Source organism: Cavia porcellus, unplaced genomic scaffold (genome assembly GCF_034190915.1).
Source record: "Cavia porcellus strain 051 isolate PalLab524CR breed Dunkin Hartley unplaced genomic scaffold, mCavPor4.1 scaffold_15, whole genome shotgun sequence".
Classification (NCBI taxonomy): domain Eukaryota; kingdom Metazoa; phylum Chordata; class Mammalia; order Rodentia; family Caviidae; genus Cavia; species Cavia porcellus.
The window spans coordinates 65,897,554-65,910,212 of NW_026947498.1; the positions used below are offsets into that span (position 1 = coordinate 65,897,554).

The window sequence follows — 12,659 nt, forward strand, 5'->3', positions numbered from 1 at the left end:
GCTGAGGCAGGCAGATGTTTGCAAGTTCAACTCCAACCTGTGCTACAAAGTAAGCCCAAGGCCAGCCTGAACTGCATATCGAGACCCTGTCTCAAAAAGACAAAACAAACAAACAAACAAAAAAACAATGCAATTAAAATCTTTCGTTAGACGGATGGTGGGACTCATAATCCTTAGAAGGTTTTCAAGTTTATAAATCCATGAAAATTTTTGAGAAATCATGAACAAAAGGTCTAAAATCCCAGTAGCGTTGCTTTGGATAAACTGAAACCTACGGAACCAAAATAATGGCTAAGTATAGAAGTTAGATTTTTAAAAGATTCTGCAGACCTTCTTTTAAGATCTTAAAAATTTTTAAAAAATGACAGCATTTAAACTCAAAATCTCTGCTTTATTATTCTTAAAAGTAAAAACATTAATTCTAATATTCTGAATCTGCTGTGGTTAACAATGATGTTCAAAGAACCAATAAACAAAATTGTACCAAATCTGTAAGTGGAAGTCTGTTTATTAGTAATCTATTATACACGCAAACACTCATTCTTTGATTTTGTAAACACTCTATTGAATAAATACAACTCTCACATTTACTATAGATTATCAGCAAGAAGAACACATGGTGAGCAAAACATACAGTTTCTGCTATTATCCAACTTACATTTTAGTGAGCTTATAGTCCAAACCTACTTTTAAGTATTTTAAATAATGGATAAGCCTTTTTCTTGCATCATACCTGAAATAGTTTTTCCAGAGACAAAAAATCAAAAATAAAAAAACCCCACCTAGAAACCAAAGGTTGGTGAGTTCTTTCACCTGCTCTACAGTTGAACTTGGTAAGCAAGCAAACTTAGATTGCTTTACTCATTTTTAAAATTTGTTGTGTGTGTTGTATTACCAAAACATCATCAAAATTACTTTTAGTTCAAAAATTCTAATTCAACTTTCTCACCTTGATAATTTCTACCAATTGATCCACACCACTGTCCCCTGGAAATATTGGTTGTCCTAGCAACAGCTCAGCTAACACACAGCCCGCAGACCATACATCTGAAGAGAAAGTAAAGGTTTATTAGTAATTTGCAATGACACTGAAAAATACATTTTCAAGTTTTACTTTAATTACACAGTACGTGTCCAAAGGAAAAGATTTTGTAATTCAAGAAAGGAAAAGAAAAAAGGAGAATCTTCCCAATAACAGAGCACGGTGGTAACACATACTCCTAGCTACTTGGGAAGCCGAGGCAACAGGATTTCAAGTTCAAGCCTGGCCTACGCCCATGATGGCAAACCTTTTAGAGACAAGTGCCCACACTGCATGTCAAAACCTACTTATTATCTCAGTGTGCTAACACTGCAATTAGACCTGAACACAGAGGTTTTAACTTAGAAAAAACAACTCAGACATTAACCTCTTTTGTCTTAAAGGAAAAACATACTAATAGCGCTTTCAATGATATGAATAGCTTTTTCAAAGGTACAAGGTGCATTTGGCATGCTGGTGTGACCTGGCTTGTGTGTCAACACAGAGGGTTCTGTGTGCCTGCTGCACACGTTTGTTATAGGTTTGCCACTACTGGCCGAGGCAATTCAGAGACCTTGTCTGAAAAACAACACAAAGCAAAATTTCCTCAGTGCATTTTTAAGGTAAGTGTGAAACTTTATAAAGAAGAAATAAGGTCAATAAGAATATTCCAATAAAGAATACAGTCTATCATTATTAACCATAAGGTCTTCAAATAACAATTCACACCAAGACTATCAACTCATTATGCAAAAAAGTCAAAGTGACACACACTCTGTAAGTTGGTAGGTTTTTAAAGAGAAGTAGTGAGCAAAGATTCAATCTCCTGTGGACACGGTTTTAACCCAATGCAAAGTCTAAGGAAAATTTTAGAACTCTAAATGGTTGACTTGTATATGCTGTAAAGATGACTAAAGCAATGTACTTAGATATATTATTATAAATACAAACTAAAGGCAGATACAAAGGAATATATTTTACTTCATAATTTCCAAAAATACTTTACTTTCATATCAAAATGGGGATGTCAATCCTGACAGAAAACTTTCAAAATTAATTAATGCATGTTAATAATTTAAGTAATAAATTTTAAAAAATAACTTAAAAACATAGGTCCTGGCTATCCATTATAGTCTGGTTAATTCCAATTCTCATAGGATAATTATTATTAGCATGCTCTTTCTCTCTTAAAAGTATCTAAAGATACATTACATAGTCATGCTATGTAAAGCCTGTTAAGACTTTCTGCAAGCAAAAGCTATTTTTCAATTTTAAGGTTTCCAAGACTCCTGGGCTTTGTATGAATCAACACTGAAGTACTGTATGCAGATGAACGAACATAAATCACTGTTGGATTTTCCCACTGTTGAGGAAGTAAGCAGAATAGGATAGTGAATGATATAGTAGATACAATAATTTAGAATCTGATGGTAAAGATGTATGAAGACAGATTTAAAAATCTGTACTTCATTGAGTACTTCTACTGTCCTAGAAAAATGACACAGAATTCACTTAAGAAACTCTAATTTTTTCTCTAAGTAACGAGAACTAAGACATTTATTCTGCAACACAGACTAAGAGAGTTCTTGATATGTTAAGAAAATTGCTCAAGTGAGGTAAATATGAAAACCTGTTATGGGTTCTTCATTTCACTTAAAGGCAACAATATAATACTACTTTTATAGTCAAGTGAAAAAATATTATTTTCTCATTAAATGTTTTAATTCAAGTTTTGAGAATCCCCTCGCCTAGCTAATTAAGAGAGAAGGTACTATGCTCTCACTTATTACCACTTTAATATAGAACAACTCAATCAGAAGACAAAGTTGGAAAAATTACAGAGAGTAATTATGCCATCTTCACAGAAAAACAACAATGGGAAATGCTTTCCTTTGTATTAGCCTTTCAACTATAAATAAGCAAGACAAAGGGTAAAATTCAAGGAATAGTGTATCTAGCAGTACAGAAGATTAAGTCTTTTAACTGCCATTCAACTCTAGATAGATAAATCAGTAAAATTACTAAAAACAAGGTATTTATTATTCATCTTCTGAAAGATAAACACCTATTCTTATTTTTGTAAGACAAAATGATGAAATTCCCTAGAGAATAAAACTTCCCCTAAGAAGGTTTACCAATACAGAGGTGACTAGTTATTTAGAGTTAAAACCAGAACAGAATTCTGTTCCAAGACCATCTAATTCAAAATACTTCACAGATCAGGAAATGGCAGCAGGATACATTAAATCACTTGCCAAAAGTAAAGTTATTCAGTAGCAAGGCAATAGGCCTGGAACTTGTTCTTAAGCCCCAATTAGATATCATAATAAAACTGCCTCACTTCACAAAGAGAAAACAAACATACAGACAGACACACACACACAAAAAAAAAACCTTCTTTAAAGGTCCTACCTTAATCCTCTGTCCTAAGGAAGCATATTGTTTTTGCTAAGATATTTCTCAATGAGAAATTATAGTCAGAATCATTGACTTTAACTCTTGACTGTATCCAAACAATAATGTAGGATGTGGGTCTTTCAAACATTAACTAAAAACATTCCAACAATGTACTTATATAGGTATATTCTCAAATACTTCCCTCACTCCCACATTTAAAAATCTCAAACAGGCTTTAGTGGCAAACGTTCTATGTCTGAGGGGCTCAAAGTGTCTTAATTTCCATAAATATTACTTAATGTGTCAGATAATATGTTATGACTCTTTATAAACTGTACTTTAGAACACTGTGATATAATTCAGGCCAATATCTTGTCTGTAAATAGTATCAATATTTAAAATAAAATACAAAGCAGTGGTATGTCCAAAGGCATAGGCTGAAATTCATTCTTGGGGACAGTTAAGCTAACAAATATCACAGAAGAATACCACTAACATTTTATTTACACCTCACAGACACTAAGAAAGGCAGAACTATTAAAAATTTCTCTCTTATAGCTCAGCTAAGTAGCAGTAAATATGGAAAACAAAATTAGGTCAATCTCAGGCAAAATATTCTCTGTACCACTTCTCACTTGCCCATTAATATGTATCGCAGAACAGATTCATAATAAGAATTGTTACATACACATGTATTGATACTCGCTCTTCTATTGTGCACTAAGTATCAAAGTATAGTTGTAGGTCCTCTGGACAGTTTTAGAGGGCCTATGGGATAAACCTATTTTCATAATAATATGCCTTTTTTCCTGGGTAAATTGCACTGATATTATGAAAGAAATGATGAATAGAACTGTCAGCCCTTTGGCAAGGTACGTGCTCTGGCATATTCCTCTAGGACAAAATAAAACAATAATGTGTCTGTTTAGGAAGTATTTGTTCATATCAGATAATTTCTATTTTTATCAGAAAAACAAAACTGGTCAAAGGTTTTGTTTTGTTTTTAAAGTTTCCAGTTACTGGATTTTTGTGCTTGGTATCTGTGTGCCTTTGTTTCCACAACTAGACTAAGGAATTCTTTTCAGAAATAATATATAACTTGCTCTTTGTTTCTTAGCCTTTTATTCATCTGATCACGGTCTTGCTGTTCACTCCTAGCCAGTATGCTAACACGGTGAAGACGAGACAGTCAATGAAGAGCACAACAGTTCCTTCTATCAGTAAGCATCTCGGGAGCTAGAGCTGGTAAAGATCTAATCTGACCTGCAACACAAAACAGTACGGCAGAATTCCAATAATAAAGTGTCCCTACCACTCTGATTAATTTAATGAAATAATATTACCAATACACAAATTCTCTAGCTGGCAATAAAATTCAGAAGTATTTTAAGAGGATTTTTAAAAGCCAACAAAAAAGAGAAATACTAGTTAGGTTTTATTTGAAGTTCTCAGGTAAAAACAAATGTTGTACTAACCAACCACAAAGGAACAGTTTGATAATTCTAGTAGTCAAAAAAACCTACAAATAGACTGGCAAGTACATCCAAAATTCTAAAGGATGAAATTATTAAAAAAAAAAAAAAAAAAAAAAAAGACTATACACTTTCTGTAACTCACTTTCTTTTTTTTTTTGTCTTTTTCATTTTCATTTTTATTGGTACCGGGGATTGAACTCACGACCGCCTGCTTGCAAGGCAGGTGCTTATGCCACTAAGCTAAATCCCCAGCCCCCTCACTTTCAAGAAAAAACACATTACAGGGCATATAGATTCTACGGTAGAGAAAGAATAGATTACTAAGAAAAAATTACTAAAATCAAGGTGTAAATAATAAACATTATATGCAGATTTAGTACTTACCTATACTAGAGGTATAATCAGTGGCTCCAAAGATCAACTCTGGTGCCCTATAGTACCGAGAACAGATATATGAAACATTGGGTTCTCCTCGGACCAGCTGCTTTGCACTGATTTAAAAAAAAGAAAAGAAAAAAAGATAAATGAGTCTTTAAATCTAAATCTTAAAAGAATCTTTACTATTATCACTCATGATACCAAGTATTTACATAAACTTCATATCATTTCAATCATGACACAAAAAAGCAAATATGAACCATAACTATCTTTGACTAACGAGATAAATACTAGAAATATTACTATGGAAAACTATGGTAATTTTTCAAAGAAAGAGCCTGTCAATTCATTTAAGGAAAAAGAGGTAAAATGTCACAAAAGGATAAATTTTGATTTTCTTTTACTTCTCTGTTCCCAGAATTAGGTATAAAATTAAGGGGTACCTTGCCCCCCCCCCAAAAAATGAACACTCAATTTAAATGTTTCTTTAAAAGGAAAAGAAACTGGCCATTATTTTACAGTTAAACTTCTGACTCAGCAATTGAAAGCTTTTAGAGCTAATATATTTTTCTTTTGATAAATTGTGGCCTATTTATTACTCAATAAACTATTAAAAGACAGCCTTCAACTTTAGGGTAGAAATGATTAACAATTTACAAATTCTACCTCTGCTGTGGTAAATTTATGTACTTTTTTATTCAATTTTTCTTCTAAAATACTTTGTGGCACATATTTTAAACACCAAAGTAAATTACAATTAATATTTCTCGAGATATATCTCCAGATAACTCAAAGACACTGAAATGAATAAGCTGCCACAGAAGTGATCTTTTTTCCCTTTGTACCAATAATTTAACACAGGACCTTGTGCTTGCTAGGCAAGCTACACCACTGAGCTACCTCTCCAGTCCCATAGAAGCTATTTTGGCATGCAATAATATCATATAAATTACAGAAAATAAATGCATACAACAAAATCAAAACAGGGAGAAAATGCCAACCATTTTTAAAGTAACAGTGTAGGAAAGCCAGCAAAAAAGATAAATGAAAACAGCCAAAGACTCTGAAGTCTAGGCTTTCCTCTTCCATTTGTAGTCCATGAAGATCTTATTTTTTCCTTTATCACCAGTTTTGAAGATTACTTTTAACACTGTCTCCAAGTATTCACATAGAATCATTTCATAAATTAAAAATACTAAAAATCATCATTTCATAAATTAAAAATACTAATCTCTGTTTTCAGATTGTCTAAAAATTAGGATACTTAAGTTTTTAGGTAGAGAACTTTGCTATCTTCAAAAAGTCACTGTTTAGTAACAAAACAGATTCCAATTACATAGTCAGAAAATCCACTACAGGTCCACATTTCAGGATCAGAAGCTTAGTAGCCCACAGACCACCCTGGCCCCTTCGCAAATCGGATGGAGGTGCCTTCTTTCCCTGATACTGTAGAAGAGGCTTGTTGTTACCCCCTTAGTGCTAAGCCAGCCCTTTTCTGGGTTACTTCTTCAGGGCCTCAGCATTTCTAGGACATGTTTGACACAAGTAAAGAATTACTAAAAGAGTAATACTCTTTTTTTATTATTATTATTTGGAAATTCTCCTTATTCATGAGAAAAGTAAATGAAGGCTAGACAATCCTACAAAATAATTATGTTCTACTATTTTTCATAAGGATCTTTGTCTTGTTCTGATTTTTTATTCCTCCATTCCCTTTTCCCTTACCTCCCCCACCTGTTATCTGCACCTTCCTACTCTCACCTCCAAAGTCTGTCTTTGTGTTCTTAACAATCTTTTTCTATCACTGTATTTTAAGTTTCTTGTATAAGACATTTAACTTTCTGTGTCTGACTTATTTCACTTAGCATCACAGTCTTTCAAGTTCCATTCATTTCCCTGCAAATAACATGATTTCAACTCTTCTTATGGCTGAAAACATTCCATTGTGTGTATATTCCACATTTTCTTTATTCACTCCTCTGATGACTGATATCTAGGCTGTTTCAGAGCTTAGCTATTGTGAATTGTTCTAAACATGGCTATGCATGTGTTAGGATAATATGATGTCTCTGAAATCTTTTCATACCTAGTAGAGGTATAGGTGGATCAAACGAAATTTCTCCTGTAAGGATTTTTCTTTTTGTTTTTTTAAAGGAATCTCCACACTGATTTCTCTACTGTTGCTAGTTCACATTCCTATCAACAATGTAGAAAGGTTCCTTTCTACCCCTATCCTTGTCAGCACAGGTGCATTTTTGATGATAGCCCTTCTGATTAGGGTAAGATGAAATCTCGAAGCTGTTTTGATTTGCATTTCCCTATGGCTTAAGATGAGCTTTTTTGTTGTACTTACTGGTCATGTGAACTTTTAAGAAGCGTATTCATTTCAGTTGCCCATTTTTTGATTGGATCTTTTACCTGGGGGCAGGGGAATTCTAATTTTTTGAGTTATTTATATAGTCTAGATATTAGTCTGTGTTGTATTTCACTATTGGTTGTTTCCTTTGCTGTGCAGAAGTTTTTTAATCTGATGTAATTCTGCTTGTTGATTCCTGATATTATTTTCTGTGGTATTAGGAGTTTAGGAAGTTCCTTACTCGGCCTATGGCCTTCAAGTATCTCCCTTTTGTTATTTTCCAGCAGTTTCAAAGTTTATTTTTATATCCAGATGTTTGGTCTAATTTGGTAGTAGAACACAGTGAAAGATACAGTTTAAATCTGCAAGTGGGTAACCAGTTTTCTCAGAACCATTTATTAAAGAGTTTATCTTTTCTCAATGTATATATTTGGCCCATTTGTCAAAAATCAGATGAGTGAAGGTACATGAGGTCTGTTTCTGTCTTCCATTCTATCACACTGTTTTATGAGTCTGTTTTTCTGGCAGTCTCATACAGCTTTTGTTACTATAGCTTTATAGTTTAACTTGAAATCTGGTATTGTGATCTCTTCCATTTTGTTCCTTTTGCTCAGGATTACTTCGACTATTCTGAGTCTCTTCAGGCTCCATATGAAGTTTAAAATTTTTTCTAGTTCTGTGAAAAATGTTATTGGTATTTTAATAAGGATTGTGTTAAATCTATAGATCTCTTTGGCTAGTATGGCTTTTTAAACAGTATCAATTCTGTTGATCCAAGAACATGGGTTGCTTTGCCGTTATATGATGTCCTCTTCAATTTTTCTTCAGTTCTTTAGTTTTCATTATATAAGACTTCCACTTTGTTGGTTAATTTCGAGGTATTTAAATTTTTTCTTAATTGTTGTGATTGGAGCTGTCTGCCCGATTTCTTTCTTGGTAGGTTCACTATACCATGGTGTACATGAATCTACTTTGTTTTGAGATGTGCTGATGTTTTTTAGTTTTATAGCCTAACTAATACTGTTTTGTTCAAGCCCCTAGTATTACCTAACAGTCTGAAGTGTCGCTCAAACCCTACTTGCTGTTATGGCTTGCATCCAGATGTCCCACAAACCCTCAGTAAACTAAGGCATCTGCCCAAGGCAATTATGTTTTTTAAAAAGGCACGTTTTCTATCAGAGAATTTATACAAATGAGCTATTATCACATATGTGAAATCACTATTCCAAATTTATTGGAACAAAATAACTTTATGTCCCATTAAAATGGTCTATTCTAACACTTTTTTAAATCACTGTGAATATAGTAACTCTAATAAACTGTTTGTTTTTTATGCTCCTTAGCAACTTATCAGTAGGAAAGAGACTTCATGATAATAAAATGCATTTGATTTGTGAAATTTTTCTTACAGATAATATTAGTGGTAGTGGTTTATTTCAAGCATTCAGTAAAAATTCTGATTTAATATTCTTTATTCTTACAGTTCAGAGGACAAAAAACATAGCAAAGCAAGTTGCATACTGGGATTAGTGGAAGAGGATACACTTGTAAGATTAAGAATTAATTTACAATAGAACAGATTCATTTGTTTTTAAAGAATATCTCTACAGACTATGGAAAATAAATTCTATATTAAACCCAGAATCTAAACTGGCTTGCTATCAGTAATATAAAAGGGTAGAACTATAGCTACCACAAAGTGTGGGTTAATATGTAATGTATACAGATAAACTGAAAAATAAGAACCATTACAAGTATAAAAGACATTAAACTAGAAGACATAGTGTAAAATTAGATAATAAAGTCACAAAATGTTGAAAACCATAGAAATGAGTAGAATGAGACTTTATTACAAAGTTATGGCACATTATCTAGTAGTCAGTATACCAAATCAACCAATTTTTTGAACTTTTTTACAGAAAAGAAGTTGAGTATAAAAGGCTCCATAATAGTAATAGGAAAAAAAAAAAAAAACTGCTACTAGATCTTTCTCTACATTCCTGACCTGAGGTCAATTTTAAAGGTAAAAGGACAATATCTTATAATAAAATTTTTTAAAAAATAAGTTCTTACTAAAAAGGAATATATACATCTAATACAAATTCAAACAGTACTAAAGTACAATGAATGAAAAATCAAGTTTTCCAAACTAGATTACATTTCTCAAATTTCCCTTTCTAGGAGCAAGCATTGTCATGGGGTTATAATATTTCAGAAATAAGCCACATTATACCTTGCAAATATATTTGTATTTTCACATATAGTATTTTCAAAATAAAAGGCAGCATATTATATAGTATTGACATTATTTTTTTATTTGCTATTCCAAAGAGAGCATTCCCTTTTAGTTCATAGAGAGCTGCACCATTCTTTTTCATGGTAGAATATATACCATTACATTTGTATATACCATTAATTTATTTGGACAATTTCTTATAAACAGATATTCATAAAACAATGCTATGAAAAGATCTCTGTAAATACAGGACTTCGTAAGTAATTCATAGGGTTAAAATCTTGGGTAAAAGCATAACATAATTCTGACAGAAATTATCAAAACTACCCTCTGAAGGAACTGTATTAGTGTATACCACCTGAGTAAGGATTAGACTAATATTCTACAAGATTTAAAAGAACATATGGCAGAGTGGGAGCTGGAAGAGAAAAGAAAAAGGGAAGGGAAGGGAAGGAAAGGGAAGGGAAGGGAAGAGAAGGGAAGGGAAGGGAAAGCTAATTTACCTTCCAAAGTCACAGAGTTTTAATACGGCTGTATCAGGATCCAACAAGAGGTTCTGCGGTTTGATATCCCGATGGCAGATTCCAAAGGAATGGATATAGGCTAAACTTCTGAACAGTTGATACATATACAACTGGAACAAATAATAAACATTAATTGAATTATTTCCTATTTCAAATAAATCAAAATCAAGAAGCAGATAACAAAGTAACATTCTCAGAAAGAACAAGTGAAATGCTGGTTAATTATTACACTCAACCTCCCTTAAACAAATTCCTTGTCATTTTTGTATGAGTTAGCTAATTAAACTATTATTAACCATATGTTTATACCATTTTTAACAGCTTAAAAAATGAAATGTTACACTATGCTTTAAAGCTTGTTATTTTACTAACATCTCACCTCAAGCCAGCCAAGATGGGTTTATTTAAAACACGGATAGAAAGCTCAGAGAGGTATCCCAAATCTTGACAGATACGTAACAACACTGGAACCAGAAGTGAGTCTTTTGATTCTTAAGCTCATCACTCCCTCTACTATATAAAACTGCTAAATGTAAAAGCACTTCCACAGCCAAATTTAGAATTATTTTTCCTTGAGACGCCAGCTTTCAAGGTTACTAATACAAAAGTCTAAGAAAACTGACAGGCAGACTGAGAAAATCTAACTACCTATAAAGATAACAGTAACCCTGTTAATAGCATCACCACTCTTTCTGTTAATACCCTTCAGAAATAAGTGGACTTTAAATGTCATTTGGAAAGATGACTAAGCTAAGTGCAGTGGAGCTTGTCTGTAATTACAGCTGTGTGCAAGGCTGAGGCAGGGAGGACTGCAAATTTGAGGCCAGCTTGGGCAACACAGCAAGAACCTGTCTCCAAATAGAAAAGGAAGGGAAAGCGAAGTTAAAGATTTGTTTCTTTGTTTTTTAAAAAGAAAAGAGACCAGGATATAGCTCAGCACTTGTCTAGCATGTCTGAAAACCTAATCTCTGGTACCATTAAACAAATAAGCAAACAAACACAAAATCAGCCAACCAAACAAAACCAACAAATACGTGCCCACTGACACGATCTTCAAAAATGTGTTTTATTACTATAAAAGGTACACAAAGTATAACCAGACATTCTCTTTATCCCATGACCAGTGTTTTGATTCGTTTTTAAATTTGACTATTCACCTTCTGACCTCTACCCCAAGACTAATACTACAAAATTTTTTTCTGAAATAACTAGAGGCAAAGATATCAATGTTTTGGCAAAAATATAACAATAAAACAAGAGTTAAAAGCCAAATGCAACACTGATACACAACACCATTATTAGGGGCTACTATTAAAAGTTGAGTTAACGCTAACATGAGATTTACCTTCCTTCAAATGCAAAATGTAAAACTGCAGACAGCTAGATTTCAGTGTATTTTAATGAAGCATGGCATAAAACATCTATGTAAGATCTTCACTAAGGTAAGCATTCTGCTATTAAAATTAGAATTAAAGCATGCATGTATCTTTTTTACAGCTTTGTAGTTCTGTTACTGCATCACAGTTCACAGACACAATTCCCAAGTACTAAAGCATGAGTATCCAATCTTTTAGATCTATTTGGGCCACATGGAGAGAAGAGGAATTATTATGTTTAGTGACAACTAATGCTTGTCTTCACAGGCACAAACATGTACAGGTGATCTGAAATATTATTTACTAGTAACGCTACATTTTACTTGCCAAATGGCACAAATACATGTTTACGTTTGATAAACACAGCTCCTCACCCACGTGTGATGGGTGCAGAAGGCGGAGGCAGCACTCACTGTACTTTCCCTTACATAGACTCTGTTGTTATTTATGCAGCCTGTGCTTCAGGACTATACCACTGAATCATAAACAAAATTATTAAAAAGCATAAACTACTACAAGTTTATGATCTTGTGGGGCTGCATTACTAACTGTCCCAGGCTATACCCATCATAAACCTTACACTACAAGTCTATTCATTTTCACTAAAAAATATGCTTCTGTAAGTGACTGAGTTAGAAGTATTCATGACTAAAGGAGAGATTTTTACTGCCTCTGGGTAAGAGTATTAATGCCCATGTGAGAAAAAACTAGTGAAAGCAAAAGTTATCCTTTAAAAAGGTTCAAAAGCTTAAATGAGATTAATTTTTAACATCCTTTTAAAAAAAAACTGTAGTTTCATCTGAAAGATTATTTCTGTTCTCATTTTATTTTTGAGAAGTTAAGATTTAGAGTGAAACATGCACTTTTCTACCTTTTTGTACTGGTCCATTTTGTTA

At 33.0% G+C, this 12,659-nt stretch overlaps 1 protein-coding gene across 2 annotated transcripts in view; it reads right to left on the reverse strand.

Moving 5' to 3' along the window:
• The window catches only part of Gsk3b (glycogen synthase kinase 3 beta), a 185,246-nt gene that overhangs the window by 53,035 nt on the left and 119,552 nt on the right, over positions 1-12,659 (reverse strand). For both annotated transcript variants that reach the window (XM_063225026.1, XM_063225024.1), the window contains exons 5-7: positions 10,367-10,497; positions 5,278-5,384; positions 950-1,047 (exon numbers count right to left, since the gene is read on the reverse strand). In XM_063225026.1, the coding sequence (XP_063081096.1) occupies positions 950-1,047; positions 5,278-5,384; positions 10,367-10,497 (336 nt within the window). The remainder of the gene's footprint in view (positions 1-949; positions 1,048-5,277; positions 5,385-10,366; positions 10,498-12,659) is intronic.